General features: G+C 39.5%; 1 protein-coding gene across 1 annotated transcript in view; it reads left to right on the plus strand.

Annotated features, from left to right (window-relative positions):
* Positions 1 to 289: 289 nt before the first annotated feature.
* Positions 290 to 21,413, plus strand: part of TMEM241 (transmembrane protein 241) — a gene marked incomplete at its 5' end in the record, with an annotated part of 56,804 nt that continues 35,680 nt past the window's right edge. Inside the window, 10 exons of the mRNA XM_080340252.1 lie at positions 290 to 361; positions 2,450 to 2,496; positions 5,019 to 5,096; positions 9,605 to 9,686; positions 12,871 to 12,948; positions 14,336 to 14,361; positions 15,755 to 15,806; positions 16,945 to 16,993; positions 18,996 to 19,041; positions 20,022 to 20,057. Coding sequence (XP_080196378.1) covers positions 290 to 361; positions 2,450 to 2,496; positions 5,019 to 5,096; positions 9,605 to 9,686; positions 12,871 to 12,948; positions 14,336 to 14,361; positions 15,755 to 15,806; positions 16,945 to 16,993; positions 18,996 to 19,041; positions 20,022 to 20,057 — 566 coding nt within the window. The remainder of the gene's footprint in view (positions 362 to 2,449; positions 2,497 to 5,018; positions 5,097 to 9,604; positions 9,687 to 12,870; positions 12,949 to 14,335; positions 14,362 to 15,754; positions 15,807 to 16,944; positions 16,994 to 18,995; positions 19,042 to 20,021; positions 20,058 to 21,413) is intronic.

The raw sequence follows: 21,413 nt of genomic DNA on the forward strand, positions 1-21,413 counted from the left end.
AGAATCACCTCCCTCGGTCTGCTGGCCACGATGCTTCTGATGCCGCCCAGGCTTCCTGGGCTGTGAGCGCACATCGCCGGCTCACATCCAGCTCCATACTCACCGATAACCCCCACCCCTCTCCCCGGGTCTGCCGGCACCGCTGCCAGGCGGCGGTACCAGCGGCCCTTTAAGGAGGCGGCGCCAGCCGGTGCCCATCGGGGCGGCCGCGGTGCTACGTGTCGCCGCCATGGCCGCCGCCCGCCGGGCCCGCGCAGCGCGGCGCTGGCGGCGGGGCGGGCGCTGACAGATGTATTTGAAGCGGCCGGCGGGCGGGCTCGCCTTCTGCCTCTTCTACCTGGCCTCCTGCTTTACCAACAAGGTGAGGGCGGGCGCGGAGGGGCCGGGCGAGGCGGAGGGAGATGCCGGGGGTGATGCCGGGGGTTGATCCGCTGTAGCGAGAGCGGGGCGTGAGCAGGGACACGGGTGGAGGAAGAGGAGGGATGGTGTCCCTCGTCCTGCCCTGCTCAGGGGGAGCCGGCGGGTCAGGGCTACCCCACCAGTGAAAAAGAGAAAACAAAACACACCAAAACCCAACGAAACAAAAAAAACCACCCAACCCCACTAAAACCAAACCTCTGGCGTTTCAGCCCAAAGCCCGAGGGCTCCCCATCCCCGTGTGCACTCGTACCTGGGAATATGTGTTAACTGGAACAAAAATACCAAGTATCCAAGGAAAAATGTGAAATATTCACAGTGTTACAGCAGTAGTAATGCAAATACCAGGTTCCGTGGACCATTTGACAGTTTAATTAACGGGTGAATTAAGGACAAGAAGGCTATTTCCCACTGTGCAGCTCAGTTGCCTGTTGGTATTGCTGAAATGTCTAAGCAAAAGGAGAAGTGAGCTGAAGATGGCCACATTGTGAATAAAGTTGTAGAGTTTAAACATAATTTGAAGTTGTTGTTGTTGTGTTTGTGGGGTTTTTTTCACTCTGAGAGGGGGAGATAGAGTAACCACTCCTTGCTATCTTATTTATCAGAGAGTGTGTCTGTGTTTCTGGTGCAGATTTCTAACATAAATTATCTTTTTGAAGCAATTTGCGTATGGATAACCTGAGGGAGACTTAGGAAAAAAAAGCATGATTTTGGAGGTGAAAATAAAATCTCAGCACTGGCCACTGTTTTCTTTTCCAAGGTGTACTTGCCATTAAGGATGCCCAGAAGCAGACTGAAGTCCAGGTTTGAAACTAAGTTTGTAGGGAGAGATAATGCATGTGATTTGACAGACAGCTGGGAACAGGGATTAGTTAAACAGAAAGGAGTGAGAAGAGCTGCCAGGTTGCATCATACATTGGAAAAGGCACTTGGCTTCACTCTACTTGAGTGGAAGTTGGAAGTACCTTGACATAGGGCCTCCATTTTCAAACCTGAATGTAGGTTTTAGTGTAGTAAAAATAACCAGAATATAGACCTTTCAGTTGTTGCAGGTAGTATGTAAATGCGAACAGGGGTATGGGCATGTGCAGGTATATCCTCCTTATTTAAAACCCATGTGGCAGTTGTGATAAACGTATGTGTAACATGACCTTTTGTGAATCAACATGCCCTGTATATTGATACCAGATTCTTAATGGCACCCCTCACACCTAAAAACTGGACCTTGCAAAGTGTTCAGCACAGTTTCCTCTCTGTTGAAAGCTTTCGGCTTCTCCTTTAGCCATTGACAGCTTCTGCTGGCTCCTGGAAGGAATGGCAGGTACCTTTCCTTTCCTCTGAGGAAGCTTCAGTCATTCTTCTTCTTTGCAGAAGTAGTTGTTAGATCCCGATATACATATTGAAAGGTATATGTATTTCTGCCTTTTATTTGCATATGTACATATATAGTGGGAGAGGACACTAGCATGCATACTTGCCGACCCTGACAAAGCATAATAAAGCAACAACACAGAGGCTTTGCCTTTTTTCCCCTCTCATTTATTGCATCTCCAAAGGGCTTTATGGACTGCTTAATGTTTTACACAAAATGCTGCGTGTACAGAATGTTAGGTCTGTAAGATTAATTAATCATTACATTAAGATTACAGGTCTTGATTCTGCCAAAGGTTGCCTCTGCTGTATGATATGATTTTAATTTACAAATGCTTGTGTATTTTTGTTCTGTTTCATCCTTTTCCCATTCAGTGCAATGCATGGAGTGTGCTCAGAAAGTGAATGAGCAATGCAGAAGGTAGCCTTCTCTCCATCGTTCAGTGTGTCCAGTCATGTGTGTCTGATAACTTCCACAGTGACCGGGGCAGCATCCGGCAGTTCTGGCTTGGAAAGAGAAATCACAATTTTTTGTAGTTGTCTTTTTAATTTTTCTTTATTTTGGTAGAAACTTTTTGTGTTTTGTTGCTCTCATGATTGTTTGTTAATGTTAAAATGCTGTGGGTGTTTGATGTCCATTAATTTGGTATTTGTTTTCCAGTATGTCCTGTCTGTCCTGAATTTTACCTACCCTACCCTTTTTCAAGGGTAAGTACCATTTTAAGAATACGGTTGCTTGAAAAATGGCTTTAATCAGTAAGTGTCTTACTGTTCCATGCTGAAACTAGCTTTAGTACCTCTTGTTGTTACTGGCTTTTACAGTCTAGGGAACATACTTTATGAAGCCTTAATAAAGCATTCATTAATGTGTCTTTGTTAATTTTTAAACGTCATAATGGTGGTGTAATTAAAATAAATAGCCTCCATAATTTCTCATTTTTCTGAAAGTCTTATGATTCAGCATAGAAAAGTAACATAATACAGCCTGTCTTATTTAGAAATGGCACTCATGGATAATGTGCAGTTGCAATGTATTCTTTCACTGTGCTAATGAAAACCAACCTTAAACCTATCTCAGGCACATACAATTACTATGTTCCTTATTTTCATGCTTAGCCTTTGTTGTAGCTCTGCATCACAAGTCACTGTCATATCTTAACGATCATAATGAGAAATTTAGTATTTTGTCAAGTATCCAAATATACCTTCAGTGCTGTTAATATTTTGAGAGACATTTAGTGAAAATCTGGCCTCTTAGAGTCAAGACTTCACCCATTTGTTCTTTTGAGATAATAGAAAATCCACAGACACTGGATATATTTAATTCCTTTACTACTGCTCGGCATGGTTTATATTTTTGCCTGACTTGCAGCCACAGGACTCTGATGATTTTAAGAATAACTGCCTTGGGAATCTCCATTTTCTTTAAGTGAACACAGCTCTATTAAGTATATGATGAATACTTTCTTAAGTATGGGGAAAGGGTTTTGAGTAATGTATATAAAATACAAATGCGGTAAATCAACAGTAAAAAAGCATATTTCAGTGGCAAGCAACTGCCTTATGGCATCTGTGTTACCACAGCTACTTCCTTTTTCTATCATTTGGAAATGCATCTCAGCATCTTAATCTTTTTCTGTAAGTTCTGCATTTTAAAAGGTGACCTTTCCCTGAAAATTATTAAGTGGCTCAGATGTACTTTCCTTTAGAGCTATGACAGATGAGCAAAGGAGGAAAAGTGTGTTAGACTCAGTTCACACTGTTACTGCTCATTGTCTTTGGTTTTGTTCTCTGTGTAATTTAAGACTATATTTCATAGAGCTAAGCATCTGGAACTGTTACTAACTTCAACTTCTGTCCTTAAAACCTGAGACAAGAGGAAATTCTTTACGATAAAGGTTATGGGAATTAATCACTGGCTTGGAATAGGGCATCAAACATCAGGGATACCTGGCTTTTGAGCTCTTGTATGCTCTTAATCTAAAAAAAGGTGAAGTGATAATAGCATTGAATATTCATTATATCCATGTGGACAATGAGCGCTCACCCTTCTCTGACACTGTCCAGCTGTATGTAATGCTGCATAGAGTGAATATTTGTTTATTTGTCTATGTGTGAGAGAGATTTTTAAAACTTTCTTAAATGCATTGCAGTGAATGGGAATAATAAATAAAACTACTTCTCTAGCTGTTATGGATGTTAATGTGATTTAACGCTGTAGTACAGTATCTCTCTCTGAACTGTGCTAGATATTCAAGGATTTTCCCCTAAGGAACATGAAACACCTCTCTGAAAACCACTATCTTAAGGAAGAAGGAAGCTAATAACTTATTTTAAAGCTTAAAAACTGTGTGCATCACTACTAGTTTTAAGTTATCTGCAAGCATTTCTAAGGCCTTACATACTATGTCCATAATAGACTAAGGAATGCCTTTATGGTAGTATAAGCCAGTTAAGTCAGTGCAGAATGTGTGTGATTGTTACATACCTTGTCAATGAGAAAACCACAGAATTGTGGTTTATGTGCAAGGTTATCTGGCTGTAAAGATGTTTTCTTTAGAGGCTTTGAGTCAGAGGTTTATGCAGCATAATGGTGGTATTGTTGATGACACTTGATGCTTCCTACGCAAGTTGTAGCAGGGGACAAGAAAGTGTTCTGAGTTTGAGGAAGTTTATAATCTAAACCCAGCACAAATAACCATGGGAAGTCACAGAGCTAACATTTGAAACTACTAGGACTACACACGTCATCCTTGGGTCTTATTATTTCAGCTGAAACGATTCTTTGAATCCTGAAATATTGTTTATTTGTTCTAACAGTAACAGTTTATGTATAAAAATATATTAATCTCTTGTCACAAACCTTATCTCACTTGCATCTTCAGATCATCATGACTGTAGCATCACTATTATTATTGTAAACCTTATGTGGGAAGGGATGATAACATTTGGATTCAGTAACATGACTAAAGTAATTGTGGTAAATGGTAATTTACAAAGCATTTGAAACAAGAGGTGGGAGAACCAGACTATTAAATAATTTGGAGGAAATTAAGGCCCACAAAAATGAAAGATTCAAAGAGGAATAATGGCATGCCTGGAGACCTAGAGAAATGGTAGATAACTAGAGTCATGAGTGTGCTGTGAGAAATTCTGTGGATTCTAAGGTCATGCTCCACCTGGTTAAAAAGGATAAAGAATTAAGAGGTGCTGTTTTGTTTCTATTTCAGGTGGCAGACATTAGTGGGTGGACTTCTGCTTCATGTCTCTTGGAAGCTGGGCTGGGTGGAGATAAACTTGTGTTCAAGGTACCGTGGGGTTTTCAGTAGCTGCTAAATGCTTATTTTCTGTAGCTGCATTATGACATAGGTTGGTTGTGGAAGTTAGGAACTTGCTAAAATATAAGTCAGGGTGCATGTATGTGGTCTGTTTCACAGGTGTAGGAGAGATCTTGTGGTTTGGTCTAGTGAATGTTCAGTGACACATATTTTAACTGATTACTAATATGAAGTGGATTCAGTTTAACTTTGGTAAGACAATTGACAAAGCATAGCCATCCATGAAAACTAAAAGGATAACTTATTCAACCATCTGTCCACATCTCTTCCCTGGGGTATTTTATAGTATTATAAGAGAAACCTTAGTAACATTAGTTAAGAGCATTGACACACCCTTCCCCAAAACCCCAGTGCAGTGAAGTCCACAAATGTCATCTGACTTTCTCTAAGAAACGTATCCTATAAGTGGGAATCACTCGCCCTTGCCTAACTCCAGCATTTATAGCCACACAGCAAGAGCAGCCATTGCAGTGCAGGATTGGCATAATAATCAAACTCCAAATTAAAACGTGCTTTGTAGACAAAGGTCACCTGCTTGAACTGAGTGTGACGGCAACTCAGAAGAGTCATCCAGCACACTGCACTCTGCTCAGGTGGATCCATTCTGTGGTATGAAACGTGGCGTATCTTTTTTATTTTGCAAAATATTATAAATTAGAAGACGTATGCCCACAGCAATTGTTGAATCTCTGTCTCTGGAGATATTCAAAACTTTACTGGGCAATGACCAGTGTAACGTGACTTGACTCAGAAGCTGGAGAGGATTGGACTGGGCGACTGCCAGAGTGCCCTTCTAATGTAACTTTTCTCAGTGATTCTGTATAAGTAAATGACAACTGATGAATTTTCTGTTTGGGTTTCAAACAGTTGTCTTGCAAAACTGAATCTCCTCATTTGGAATGAAATTCTGTTTGTATGTCAGAAGAACCAGGCTTAGTTCTGTTTTCATGTCTGTGCAAGTGACTACATCACCACTGAAACTTTAGTCAAGTTGTAAAAGGAAACAGAATTTAACTTCCTGTCTTTTATCAACAGCATTGATAAAATGAGGATATTGATGTAAAAGCTGTCATTGATATTGGTAGAGGCAGGATTTGGGTCCAAACCTTGCTTTAGTGACAGTTATTGATACATATACATTATTATAAAACATATATTTTTTATGCAGGCTTTGTCTTCACAGTACAGTCTAAAGGACAAAGGAATACAACCATGAATAATGTCCCTTTTACTTCATCTTTTCATCACTAGATTATTACTTTTGCTTTAAATCGTAAAATTAAAGAAGTTGAATATTTTTTTCCAGCTTATTTTTTCAAAACTCTGAAGACATTAAAGAAAGTACTGGATAAGAACCATTTTCTGCTGTCGAAGGGGATGTTTTTGTCCAAGAAAGGTTTAGGTGAAAAATTAGTTCATGTTTTGACTTCAAGCCACTAGATGTCAGCACACTATAGGAAAAGTGATTAAGATAAATCATCAGAAACCTCATCATTAGTTCAGCTAATCCGGAATGCCTTTTCTAGAACAGACTGAATTAAATTACCAGAATTAATTGACATGTTTTGGCTATAATTCAGCCAGCTACTGGAGCATAAGTTTAAATCTGTCTGTCTTTAGAAGAAGAATTAAGCACGTGCTGTAATGCTTTGCTGAACTGGAGTTGGAGCGTGTATCTCCTGTAATAAAACCAAAACAAAACAAGCAAAAACCAAACCAACCAAAGGACAAAAAAATGCCCCCAAGACAACCAAAAAACTGCCCAACAGATAAACAGAATATCTCAAAGCTTCTGTGTACCACTTCTACTCAAGCTGCTTCACTCCTTTCATTTCCAAAGGTGATTTTTCTTTTTCTTTTTTTTTTTTCTTGGTGTATGTTTGAGATACGTAAGAATACCATATCTAGTCCCTGGTCTTGTCATGCTTCAAATAATAAACTGCCACCCATTTGTTTGTTTGTTTCCACAAAAATCTCAGTATTTCTGTCAAGTGGACTGATCTCATAGTCTTTCTGAGCCAGTTCAGGGTATCCCAAAGTGTCTCAGCAGAATGATTTTATTACATAGAGATCTTCACCTTTTTTTCTGAGGTCACGAATGCTAACTTAATGATGAAGACCAAACAAAAGCATTTTACCTAGAGTAATTTCTCTTGGGTTTTGTGGATATCCTGCTTTTCATTTGCTTCCTCCCAGTACTCCCAGTTGTGAGGGACTTTGTCGCCATCATTGTTGCTTCTAAGGGGTGAATGGTGACTCTCTGTCTGGAAAACTTGTACCCAAAGCAAGGGCTTGTATCCAATGGCTTGTATCCAAAGCAAAGGAGGGCAGAGCAATATGTGCAGCATCTGCACAAAGCTTCTAGTGCTGAGATCTGCTGCCCAGCTTCTGCCTGTCCTGGTATGCACCATAAGTCCTGTGTGTTCTGGTTGGTATTTGTCGTACCACATGAGTTTTCCCAACAACTAAGCAGCAGCTTAGAGCAGGGGTGTCAAACTCATTGTCACCAGGGGCCACATCAGCCCATGTAGGAGTAGTTACAATTATTCAGTCCTAAAATTACATTTGGCCCTTTAAAGGCAACCATGAGGCTGATGTGGCTCCCAGTGACAATGAGTTTTATATCCCAGGCTTAGAGCCTTGCTTAAACCAAAGCTCTAAAGTGTGGTTTAGGGGAAGCTACCCATTGACTGAAGCGGGCTTTGGATGTACCCTTAACCACCACAAACTCATCAGTTCTTTTATGTTGCTGAGCTTTCCTGTTTTGCCTGTATATCACTGTATTGCCAACATAAGAAGCTACTAATTGGTTTACATACAAGACAGATTGTTGGTGCTGACACATTACATCAAACATCCATGCATTCTTTTGCAGTCCTGAAATTTCCACTTGGCAGCATAAACTTCTACCCTTACATCATGGAAAAGGCATTTGAAGTCCTTTTCCATTGCACTTTGCGGTGTTGCATTGGAGATGGAGATGTATTTGGGATTCCTAGAATTTAATGGTGGGGAACATGAAAGAGTGACATTTTTATGTTCTAAATGAAAATTTGGTTTTCATTGTGTGTTCCTTTCATCTTCCCAGCCCTCCTTTCTTTTCTCCCCTCCCCACTTTCTTACATTTGTTTCAGTTCCAATAGGATGGGGTATTTTTGTTGGTAAGGAGGTATGACAGTTTTAGATCCCCATATTGATGAAATTGCAGCTGAAGTCAATAAGCTTAAAAGGAACAGTGTTTGTATAAAAATGATGGTGGCTACCCCAAAAAACAGAGCAAATATTTCTGCCAGTGAAAGGATCTAAAGATTACTCTATTTTTCTTACCCTGAGTTCTTGATCAAGTCTCTTAGAAAATTATATATATAAAACAAAGAGAAAATGTGTGGGTTTGGTCTGTATTTACATGGATATTTTGGCATGTTTTATCTTCATTCAGACTGTTCTGATTTCATTGTTTAGTGGTCTGTTTTTCTTGTGTTCCATGAAGTGTGGTACCTATAATTACGTTTTAACTCTTACATGTTAGCTGCAAGTATAATCCAAATTAAGGAACTACAAGCAATTTGGTTTCATTTTGAGAACCAGCATTATTCACTCACGTTTTCTTGACTTTAGTTCGAAGCTTGGGAAGAGTGAATGGGGGTAGCAGTGTCTTCGGTCCTGGGAAGCCTTTGGAGCAGGACTTTAGATCACTGCTACTCCTGTCCTCCCTTGCTCAAAATCTTACATTATTCTCTCTGAAATTTGCCACCTACCCAATCTATTTTTCCCCTTAAATACCAAGATCAAAAAAAAAGGAAAAGTGCAAATTCTGAAGCTCCTTCTCAGAACTGAAACCCGACCCTCCTGCAATAACCATGGCTGAAAAAAATATCAGCTCAATCTGCGATGACTTCATTCCTCCATTAGTTGTCAAACTGCCTCTAGGAGTTTGGCTTAGTCAGAGGAGTATCATTAGGAAATCTCAAGAGACAGGCTCCCACAGAGACAATCTGATCTTTAGGAAGAGTTTCTTTGTAAATCTGGCTGAGAAATGAATGTGTGGGTGGGTAAGTGTATTTGTACATAGTGAAAATGTGTGCTGTCTGTGCAAGTACGCCATTTTATGCCTTCATTTGTCAGTTTTTCTTCCTTTTACAGTGCATCAAGGAAATTAGCTGAAATTTCTCTTCCTTAAAACCAATTGGAGTAATTTCCATCACACAAACACTTCTGGAGTGATAGAAGCCAGGGAATAAGTAAAAGAAAGGAAATATATCTGCAGATAGTCTTACTTCATCTAACACCAGATAGGAACTAGTATCTGTCTCAGACTACATGAGAGGAATACTGAACAATTGGACAATGAATTTAATATGCACACCCTTGAAATACATGTACATATATACATATTATTATATTCCTTTGAAGCCACTGTTGCTGGCTGTATGTAAACAGAATGTGGTGAAGTAATGGGATTTTAATTGTTTTCACAGGTCTGAAATCCTGTCTTGGCTTCCTGCTTCAGTACTGTTTGTTGGCATTATTTATGCTGGCTCTAGGGCACTGTCTAGATTGGTAAGAAAAGCACAAGTAGAAGTTGGTTCTTTATTACCTATACTTTATGAGCAAAAAACCATTCTCTTCATACAAGGTGTTTAATGCTGTTCCTGGGTTGAGAGGAAGGAAGGGAGGAGGGGTTTAAATAATACATAACCCATTAATGGTGCTAGAGCAGTGGTCCAATCCTGCACAGTGTGGAGCAGTATCCAAAAGCACCTCTGTGACAGTTCAAAGCACTCAGCATTTCTCCAGAGCCCTTCATGTTTTGAGAACAGATTCTCAGTGCTCTGAATTGTGCAAGTAGGGGAGAAGCTGTGAGAAGTTACTAGCTGTAGTTTTGTAAAAGGGGAATGGGCCTGTGAGAAATCCTTCCAAGAAAAGGATGAAGATTATTTCAGTGAGAGGCTTCTGATGCTTTCCAGTATTTGAAAAAAAAAATAAATTGAAGGTTGGAAAGAGATTATGGGAAGGGTTAGATTAATCAGTTTTATGATCATTCGAATCCTAATAGCCTACCAAATGATTAGAGGATAATGAATCTACTTTCACTGAAGTTGAATGCTTTTTACTTAAATGATATAGTCTTTGTTTAAAATAAAAAATAAAGGTGATGTGAATTTTTAAAAACCAGCAATGCTTTACTGCTCTTATGCAGTCTGCAAGGCCAGATTCTGCACTAGTTCCCTTCTGCATTCTGTCAATGCGTCTTAATGTAACTCTGAGGCCAGCTCCTAAGCCCCAGGAAGGGAATTTTTGACAAGATTTTGCTTGTAGTGATCTCTTACACATCCCAGTGGAGAGGTAGGGCAGAAAAAGACAGGTCTCTGTCCCAACAAACAAGGCTGGGGGCCTCATCTTGGACCTGAGTGGTATTTGGGAAGCACAGGCATGTGCTCAGAAGCCCCGTACCTCCAGATCAGCTCTGTCTGGGGGTGATTGCATTTATTTTCTCTTAGCTCCTTGTTAAATCAAGTTCCATTGGGCTTCCTTGGTGTAAACTGAACAAAGATCCCTAAGGAGAGCCCTGCCTGGAAACAGCAATAAAGTCTTGGTGGCAGCATCTTTTCTGTCTGCTCACCTGGGAGGTGGAGGAGGTATGAATTGCATCCTCTCTGCTATTTCTTCTTACTTCCTATTCATCCCTAAGTCAACCCGTTTCCCTCCTGTCCCTGCTCTGATCATTCAAGAGTGAGATGCACTGGAGTGGCAGAGCGGCTGTGGATGGTTTTGATTTGTATCCCAGACCTCTCTTAAGGTGCATCTCCCATTTCTGAATGGCTTTTTGTTGTACATGAGTGGGGATTTAGAGGCCTAGTTCTGTGGCCATTTTAGGAGGATAGACAAAAGGACAAGTAGCCTCAGGCCATAGTTACGAGTGATGCCTCGTACTGGGGCTAAATTCAATCCTACATAGAAGCTTTACTTACAATAACTTTGCATACAACAATTTTATGACACAGTGAGAAGGAAAATAGACTCTCCCAAACGTCTACCTGAACTGGCTCACCTCAGCAGCGTATTTGAATTGAGTGGGTTTATTCTTAAAGCAGAAAATTATGTATGCTTTTTTTTGATCAAATCCAAGGAGACCCCCTTTCAAACACTCCTGTATACTGGCAGGGTAATAATCTTAATTTCTCTTTGTGCCTCTCCTTAGAGGTGCTGGCAGCCTCCCCTGCCCAGGAGGTCAGGGCTGGAGCTGGAGAAGTGCTGCTTAGCTCCGGACTGTGTTACATTAACAAAAGTATGCAGAGCTGCGAGGAAAGGTTTGTACAGAGTCTATTCTCCCTGTCTGCTCAACCAGTAAACCTTGCTTTTCGTAAGCATTAAGCCCACTCAGAAATTTAAGAAATACTCACATCAAAGACAATAGACATATGGAGAAGTTTAACTGGGCTAGGCAAACTGGAGCCATTCTTGGCTCCGAAACACACTTGGAAGAGCCAAAAGCAGGAGGAAGGAAAGAAAAACCCAACAAATTGCATTCACAAAAGGAAGAATGTAAATTCTGCTGTCAACTTGTGTTTTCTTCTTGTATGTCCTATTACTGTGTCAGGCTCAGAATGCTGTTAGATGCTTCTGTTTTTTTGTTCTCAGTTGTCCAGCAACAGGATTGAGAATTGTTTTTCAGAACCTTTGAAGCTGGGACTGACAACGTCATGCCAGTTGTGTTTGTGTGATTTTTTTCATTCCTTGGTAATTTAGAGGTGTTAAAAGTTATCTTGGTGTAACTGTTAAGTTTATGGATACACCCAAGTAGTCATTATGACTTAAAATGTTTAATTAGCGATGCTTATCCAGCTTTATGGGAATGAAAAGGAAAATGAGAAAAAAATCCAGATTTCTGAAAACAAAGTCAAATTTAAGAGGTATTTGCTGCTTATATCACCTGATACTTAAAAGGCATGGACATCACTGAGAAATTAACTCATTCTCTACTTGTGTGATTTAAATACTATACACAAGTGGGGAAATACTGCTTCTTGAAACTGCCTTAGTCTTTAGATTATCTTAATTGGAGTAGAGAATTGCTTCTATTTCAGCTGGGAGACCATAGATCTGCTTTAGAGGAAGTATTATGAACCACTAATTCTGGTTGGTTTTGCCTGGGGCGATGGGTGTTTGATTCACAATTGCTATCATTGGGGTTTGTTTCCTAATGATTTCATGTTGGGATGGTGTCCAGATACCTCACTGGGTATAATTTCAGCATCGCTCGTGTATGAACTACTATATTTCTATGCTAATTTCTGGCAGCTCTTCCTCGCAGTAAGTGAAAGAAATCACTTGAAATCATCTTGCCCGTAATTTTGTTGCTAGGAGTCGCACTGTATTCTTAGTACCAGTAGACAGAGATAGGAAAAATAATGAGAACTGTTTACTGTGGAGGCTGCAGATATTTGAAGAGAGGCAAAACTAGAGGCAGAAACCTGGTGCAAATCTCACCGAGGTAGCTGTGTACAAACAAACCGAGTGTTTGAAAGCAGGAGGAGAAGCAAGCATGGTCTGTGTCTAAAGATGCCTGTGCCGTGTAATAGTGATTGGAATGAGTCTAAGCCCCTTTTAGGAGATGTAGCATGGGTTTACAGTTTAAAACCAAACCAAAACAAAGCAACCACAAACATATGGGACAGCTGTACTTAAGAGTGTGTGACTGTTCTGGGTTGATTTGGTTGTTTCTGTTCTCTCCCAACGGCAGCCGATCCCGGTGTTCCTCACCGTGCACAACGCAGCAGAAGTTATAACCTGTGGGTTCCAGAAGTTTGTGCAGAAAGAGGTAATTGATCTGTTAATTGACACATTCAAGGCACCTCCTGTGATATAACTGCCCTGGAGCAAGATACCTAATTTCTTTTAATATGGGCATGAATGCCACGTGCTTTTCTAGTCTCGCTGTGATATCTAGTCATTAATGAAACCCAGAGAGAGCTTTGCTGTTGGCAAGTGTCTATATTGATGTTTTCTTTTCTGCTTTAGTTGATGAAACACTGCAAGTGCCTATCGACAGTTTGATCTGCTTTTATAAGACTGGCTTGGTCCTGCTTGGTTTTTCCTTTTGAAAGTTAATAGCCCCTTTTTCTCGTGCCCCATGTAAGGATCTCATTGTTTGTGATGAGAGGGAGGAGGACTGGGTCCTTAGATCTAATCAGTGTGATACATTTACTGTGTTGTGTGATTATAGATAGATCACATCTCCACAGGAAATGCAGCAAAACCAGAGCATTTTTGGATTTATTTTGAATGCTTGAGAATTTGTCCCAACACCTATTAAAGTCAGAAGAATATTTCCTGTGCCCTCTAGTAAGAGCTGGGTTTGTTTCTCACGAACTGCATTGGGGATTCTTCTTTTTAGGCTATAAAATGCTTTTCTAATTGACCAGAGAGCTGTTGTATGAGGTAACACTGGGAAATCATTCATCACAGAAGTAACTTCTACAGTGGCCTTTGGCTCGCTGTGGAAGAGATCTTCCATTCACTACATCTGTTGTGTATATAGAAGACAAATAAATGGCATGGGTTGGCTCCTCCTGACAAACTGAAGAGGTCACTAAGGTTATGCCTGAGGGACATAGCAGTGTGTACCATGGCATGCCCATGTGGCATTGTCCTCTGATTAGTGTCTCTGTCAAAGTATTTCATATCTTCCTTCTAGCTCTCATGCTTATTGCTCTTCTCTTTAAAAACAAAAGCACTACAGACAGGGGTAATGCAAAAACAGGTCTTGCTGGAAAGCTTCTGCGGAACAATTTTGGACCAAAGGACTGGGAAACTCTAATGAGTTTAAACCAAGGCTGATTTGGCTGAGGTAGTACCCAATTAATTAAGAATACTCAATATTTGAGTACAGTTTTGGTATAGTGCAAGTTAAGTTTGAGGACTGGGTATAAAGTTCACATCTGGTTTTAGGTTTACCTGCTGGTAAGTAATATGAATATATAAATCAAGTTGAAGCAGGCTAATCTGTAATCCTGTGGGGTTTTTTTCAGATTACGTTTGCTAAGCAGTGGTCAAATGTAATGGGCTGTTGAGTGTTGCTTGCTGGATTTTTAATGTGTTTGGTGCAGTCAGATCAGCTGTCATCACTTTCCTCTTTTTGGAAGGAGAAAGCACTATTTCACGATTTTCAAATGTTAATTTTTTTAATCATACTTTCTTTTTTACAGCAAACCTCTCATCTGAAAGTCTGTAGGTAAGCTTTTAAAACTGCTCAGATTCAGATTCAGACTTGTTTTGACTCCAGCTTCTGTATTTGCTTCAGATAATGGCACACCAAAACAATGAAGAATGTAAGGCACATTCTCGTGGGTGGTGAGCCCAAATTGCAACACAGGAGTAATTAAGTATTTTCAAAATGTATTTGCTTTTTTTTTTTTTTTTTTTAACAATTGCTTAAATAGATACATATTTGTCTCCTTGTGAAAACAAAAAAAGCCAGAAGGCCAGTGTTCCTGAATAACAAAGCAGTGCTTGTAAGAATGTTTTTGGAAAGGAGATGGAAACCAGGTTTGAAGTTCCAGTGGGTAGTCTTAAACACTAAGAGAAAGGTGATTAGTGTGATAGAAAATAGCTAAAAAATGCCTTTCCTAAGAAATAAAAGGTTAGTGATACCTAGTTCTGCTAGAATAGTTCATATTAAGCTACACAACCTAGCAAACCTCCTTGGCCCCAGTTGTTTAGGCTCCAAAAAGGAGATAGAAAGGGACAAACAGAAGTCAGCCAGTCATGTATTAGAAGTTCGTTTCTACCCCCCATCCCCTGGAAGAATGCATATTTGCTGTCTTCTACATTCTGTAATCTTTTAGCTCCGGATAATGTTGGGTTATTATTTAGTGTACTTAGAGGCACCATCTTCCTAATTTCTTCCTGTTGTTTCCATTATTTGACTTACTGCAGCCTTGTTTTCACCACTGGATTATCGTCAAGGATACCAGTTTTTTATCATCTTCATTCTATCTTTTCTTATGTCCCTAGAGAGCAAGAAAATAAGTTACAAAAGCAAATGTGTGTTGTTATTAACAATGACAGTGTACAGAAATTCCACATCAGTGTGTTCAGTGTAGCCTGTCGAAATACTGACTCAGCCACTCAGTAGCTAGGGGAGGACTTGTGCTGTCCTTAAGCCATTGCTGGTGTGATACCACCCGCTCCCACTTCGCTCTGTGTTCTGGAGTTACAACATAACTTTAAATAGTCACCTCTGCTGGAATTGTTGCAGTAGGCATTCACCTTGATGAAAGAACATTTGTATAGCTGTTCACAGCCACAAATCAGTTAATTTTGCCTTTGTGAAGCAGCCTAGGGAAGCCAGATGGCAAGTGAAGAGTAGTATTCCATACCAAAAAAAAATTGGTTTTATCACTGCTGAGATGTTTTGTGCTGCTTTTCATACAACTTCACTGTGTATGAGTTATGAAGAATGCACAATGTAAAACTTAATTTTGGTGGCAGAAATCACTGTTAAAATATAGAATAAAAATTAAACAAATGAAATGTCAGTGTAAAATTGAGTGGAATTGCTTATACTTTGCTGAGAGAACAAATCCAGGTTACGAGCTTTTGGTCTTTTTTTCTCTTCTCCACAGTGTGCTGTTCCTCCTGGCAGCAGCAGTGTGCCTTCCTTGGTGTGACACACAGGTGAGCTCTGCTTTGTAAAGCTGCTCTACTTAGACCTTGATGTTTGACATCTTATTAGAACACGGGGGATGCAGCTTTGACTTGTAAGCTAGGGTGGGATTCCTGCAAAGGAATTGTAAATGTTGCCTGTTACCGTGCTGTAGCCTTGCTGGTTTTAACGTGTTTGCATCATGGTAAAACCTCTGAGTGGTGCAGACATACAGCTCATCGGTGAAGGTGGTCGCGGGGGAAACCACGGTTTAACTTCTTACAAGGCTTATAGCAGATCACTTAGATTTGAATTAATTGCAAGTGCTTTCGGTATGTTCCTAAATTAGCTTTGTAATCTACATGCTTCCTGTAGCTACTGGAGAAAGAAAGAAGGTACCTCTAGAGAGTGCTTAGTCCAGCAAAGATCTGTTCCTTGGAGGTGCTTTTCTCTTTTGGAATCTGTGGTTTAGATACTGTAGTTAATATCTGAAGTCAGATGGGATGAATCTGGAAACTTGTCTGGTTGCATCTGATCAAATGTCACCACCAGAAGTGTTGCACCTGCTCTGGCTCCCTTCATGGTCTGTGGTGCAGAGCCAGGAACTTCTGGTCTATAATGCATCTCCCCTGAAAGCAGACATCTAAAATATGCCAGGTGAACTTGTTTCAATTTAAAAAAAAAAAAAATCCCTTCCATGTGTATTTTTCCCTATTGATTGTGAGGAAAGCCTGTTTAAACCACTTTTTTGGATACTCTGCAGTTAGTGAGAGCCTTGAGGAGAGAGTGCTTAGGGGCTAAGAGGGGACAGGAGGCAAGACAAAAACCTTAGTGATGTTCTTGTGATCCTCTTGCCTTGGCCTGACTGCCAAAACAAGACTAAACAGACTGGAGTCTATATTCTCAGATTGTTTAAAATGTTGTACATATCTGAAAGAAATAGAGCTATCCTTGCCAGGACTAACCGAGAACCATGGTAATAGACATATGCAGATCTCTCAGTGGGACTGGAAAGACTTTACTCTTCCTCATCTTCTTTAGTTGCCTTCTCTTTCTTTGTAGCACAGCTCCCACTTGCTGTGCTCGCTCTGTGAAGGTAACTACAGGGAGATGACGATATGTATGTTTACGTGAATGTGCATTTATTTATGTAGGTGTTCTTTATTGCAGTTTGATGCAAACGGTTATTTATGGGCCCTAATTCACTTGATCTGTGTTGGTAAGTCATTTTCTTTTGGAAAAATGATTAGAAGGAGTAAATGTGTTGGTGAAGCAAATCAGCTTTACTATGAAGTTATTGATATTGAAGGTTCTTGATGTAAGAAACACTTGGAAAGAATGAAGCAGCTCAGTAAAGATAAGAAAGTGCATTTTTATGTTGAAAACAACAACAGAATACACTAGATACTGCAGTCAGTTAACAGTGGATGAGAAAATGCACATACAGTATTAATCAGCATTAAGCTTTTCTGAGAGTTTTTGATGGTTGTCTACTAGAGATGCTTCTTTCTGAGGAGAGGAGAAACATGGAAAAAAAACCAAAAACAAGCAGTAACTTGTAGTTGGAGCTTTATTGCACACACTGATTTTATTTAAAAACTGACAAAAATATTCTAAAATATCATGGAATATGCTCCCAGAGGAAGGATGTTGAAATGCTGGGGTTTTTTTACGCAATCATATGCATTTTTAAAAAATTTTGACAATGAGTTGCATGACCTGTCAGGTTTTCTGTTGTCGTTTTCAGACTAAACATTGATTTAGTTAACACATAATTGTTCTGTGAAAAGCTAGAAACAATGAGACCCAGAAAATCTGCAGAAAACAAGAATAGTAATTTTTTACTAGGAGGCTGGTGTCTTTTGGAGCATTAGTCTGGATAATAAGGGACTTGTATTTGGTTCTTAGCTATCCTATAGACTGAATGAGTGATTCATTCTTACGTTAAGTCTTGTCTGCAAATTAGGGATGATTCCTTCTTTATTTTGTATATTCATACTGTAAAATTTTCAGAGCAGAGGTTATATGTTTATGCTTATTTGTGTCTAGGGAGGTCTAGAGATCCCACTGGAAAATATTGTTAGCATACAAATAAGATTTTTTTTTTCCCTTTAGGAAATGCTATATGGTAAACATTTGCTCATTTAGATAAAACAAAAAGCTAAGCATTTTTCACTTCAAATACTTGTTTGTTGTAACAAGCTATGATATTGCTTTGTCAAAGCCAAGAGGTCTCATTTGCAAAGCACTGCTAAGGCACGGAGGTGGAAAGCTGCCTAGAGAGTCTTCAGGAGGCCTCTTCTGTGTGCTTGAAACATGTAGGAAGTGCCAACATAATGTTTATGCTCAAAATGTAGCTTTCCATTTCACTTGTTTTTGAGAGAAAGTTGTTGATATGACTGTTTAGTTTTCTTTTTTTTTTTTTCTTTGTAATTAGATTTCTTATCAACTAACACAGAATTAAGATGCTACAAGAAAGGGTAAACAGATGAACTGACTTATCACACAGCTAATAAAGACAGAGCATTAGTGACAGAACATGTGTTCTGCCCTTCAGCTTGTCTAACAGAGGCAGAATTGAGGACATTATGACAAAGTGTTCTACTGGATTTGCTTTTTATGTTCTGGTTTAATTTGTGAATCAAAAAAACCCAACAAAGCCTTGCAGAAGGGGTGTGATAAAATAGAGCCTGAAGCTATATTGTTCCTTCCTTGAGTGCTTAAAGCTTTTCCAAGAATAGAAATGGGAGCTGACCAAGAGGTGGGTAGGTCAAGAATGGAAAGAACCTGAAGAGCCTAGAGCTGAGAGAACCCTAAACAGGAAAGACAGCTCAGAGCCAACAACTGTAGGGGTCTGCAGAGATGAACACATCATAGAAGTTACCCAAAAAATGGGGTGGGCTGCAGAACCCATTCTGTGACACTTTCCTGTATGTATTTACACACACTCCTTTGTAGTTGCCATGGGCTAGGAGTTGTCTCTTCTTCAGAAGGACTAGCAGAAACACATAGTGTGGCAGCGCTCCAAGACAATAACACTTGGAAAACCATTAGTTTGAAGCAATAGGTTCATTTTACTCATGGGTTGGGCATCCTTTGTGCCATGTTGCTAAACTGTAATTTAGAGGAGTTCCACGTCTGCAGGTACCACAGCCACACAAGCTGTTGTTTGTCAGAATGATTGCATGTTATGGCAGTTACATGTGTTGTTTCAATTACAGGGGCTTACAAAGTATTTCACAAGTTATGGAAACCTGGCTCTTTAAGGTAATGTGTTTTAATATTCTTTTAAGAAGAAAGAGATTGCTATCAAAGAGGGTTAGAGACACATCTGTGTAGCACCCAGGTAAACTGTAGGGATCTCTGCATTATCAGCATGAGCTGGGCCATTCTTGGTTAATCATTAATTACTTACCTTGCACAAGGAGCCTTATTTATTGTTGATAACAATAGCATGTGGTTATTGATAGTTATACCTCTAACTCAAACACTGAATTAGTTTTAAGCAGTGTATTATCCAAGAGTGATGACTCAGTCCTGGAAAAAGAACCCCTAATTACCAGCACAGATATGAAGAGGAAATGTTAGTTTGTGTTAGCCTTGCAGGCTGCATGGTTTGAATCTGTCAGTATCTCCCTTTGGGACACCACCTCAAAAGCGTTGAGCAGCTGGTGACTTGCCGCAGGACTTGAAGGCTGAGCACCTTAAAAACCTTGAGACCTTGCACTAATCCCATGTGGTGTTAGAACTTCAGCCAGACAATAGTTGTTCTGAAAGCGGGTGACATTACATGTTCACAGTGTCTATAACCTGCAGTTGTCTGTATGAATGGAGATCGATATGTTGCCATTGCGTATTATGTATATGTACATAGTATTTACGTGCGTAGGATATAGTTAAGCTCATTTCTTTCAAAACCACTTTCCATCTAGGTTTAAAGGGTCTAAATTTTAGTCAGTCTCACTTTATCTTCACTTCAAATGGAACTCCCACTGACAGAGTAACAACAAAAATAATGTGCAAAAGATGTGTAAATTAATATGCCGATTAATATATGGATAATATTTTGGATATAATGTATATAATTATAATATTATGTTAGTTTAGCCTAAATATACTATTGTCAGATATTATTTAATATTAATATAATATTACAGTGTTATAATACTTATAATATACTGATCTCTTATACTAAATGAACTGCAGTACTAAGAGAACACCTTTTTTTTCTTTCCTTCCCCTCCCAGTGATCTGGACCAACAGTACATCAACTATGTATTCAGGTAAAATGAATAAACCTTTGATACACCATACCTGGTTTTATATGGTATATGTTTTCATTTTCAACCATAGCTTGTTTAGGAAACTCATAACTACCACTACTTAAATGTATTTATTTGGCCAGACATTCACTGAAAGAACAGTGCTAAGCTGAATGGCTTAGCAGCTCGATTTTTTTTGGCTCTGGTTATATGAGAACATGCCAATATACACCTGGGGAGGTAACGAGGTGTTAATTATGAATTTTTTAATCATCATGAGCACAAGCAATCTATCATTTCCAGAAATAATATTTACAGAGTAACTCCCTGGCAATGCCCCTTTTCAGAAAATAAAACTTGTGCTAAGTTGCCAGAAGGGGAGGTTGTGATTACAAAAGCACAATGTGCAAAGAACATGTGCAGTAACTGATTGTCCAGAGTGCTGTTAGCGGTGGGATTGAGTAATTCAGACTTTCATTTGGTTTTCTGATTTGGCGATAGAAAAGTGTCTTGTTATTTTGTAATTAGTGAAAGAGCCTGAGTCACTGACCAGACTCCTCTGTGGGGCTTTTTTGTTTGGTTGGTGGGTTTTTTTAAAAGGTCAGTCCTTTACTGAAAGAGCCATATAAGCCAGAACTTTTGGTGTGCGTGGCTTCTGCTAGATTTTTGTAAAGCTTTATTCGAGGTAAGGTATATAGAGACTTTACTAGATTTTTCCCCCATCCATAATCATGTCTTGTATATATTGATCTCTTTTCTTGGAGTGGTAGCTGAAGTTGTGTGGGAGCACTGTGGAGTATGGATACTAAGTTTTAAGAAAAGATGGTCAAAAGGAATGAAATCCATAAATTAGCTCGGGAAGGAGCAGAATGGAGAGCAGAAGTTAGGAATAAGCATGACAAAATGAAGTTGTACTTGTCCATTTGATTAGATGGATGCATGCTCTTGTCTGACCACATTAAGATCCTCGATAGGAACGTGTCAGGGACACCAGTGTAAGACAGTTACTTCACTTCAATTCCCATTTATCTTGTGAACATCATCAGCATTACAATACTGTGTATCTCTTTCTATCTTAGTTCAATCAAATCTCCTATTTCAATAAAGAAGTAACACACACTGTTAGGGCATAGAAAACTTCTGTAACACAGGCCTCTGATTTGGGGTTTATATGATTCCAGTGTCTATTCCCCGGGGTCCCATGCATTAATAATATCTGAATATCAGTGTGCTTGAAGTAGCAAGTCAGTTGTTGTTTTCCATCTACTATGAGGCGCAAAGCAAGTCAGTTGTACTCAAAGAAGATTTCTGTGTTTATTGAAAGTGTTCTGAAGAATTAGTCATGGAACTTGCAAATATGCTGTGATGTGTAGCAAT

This window comes from Nesoenas mayeri, assembly GCF_963082525.1.
Source record: "Nesoenas mayeri genome assembly, chromosome: 2".
In the NCBI taxonomy this organism is placed as follows: Eukaryota; Metazoa; Chordata; class Aves; order Columbiformes; family Columbidae; genus Nesoenas; species Nesoenas mayeri.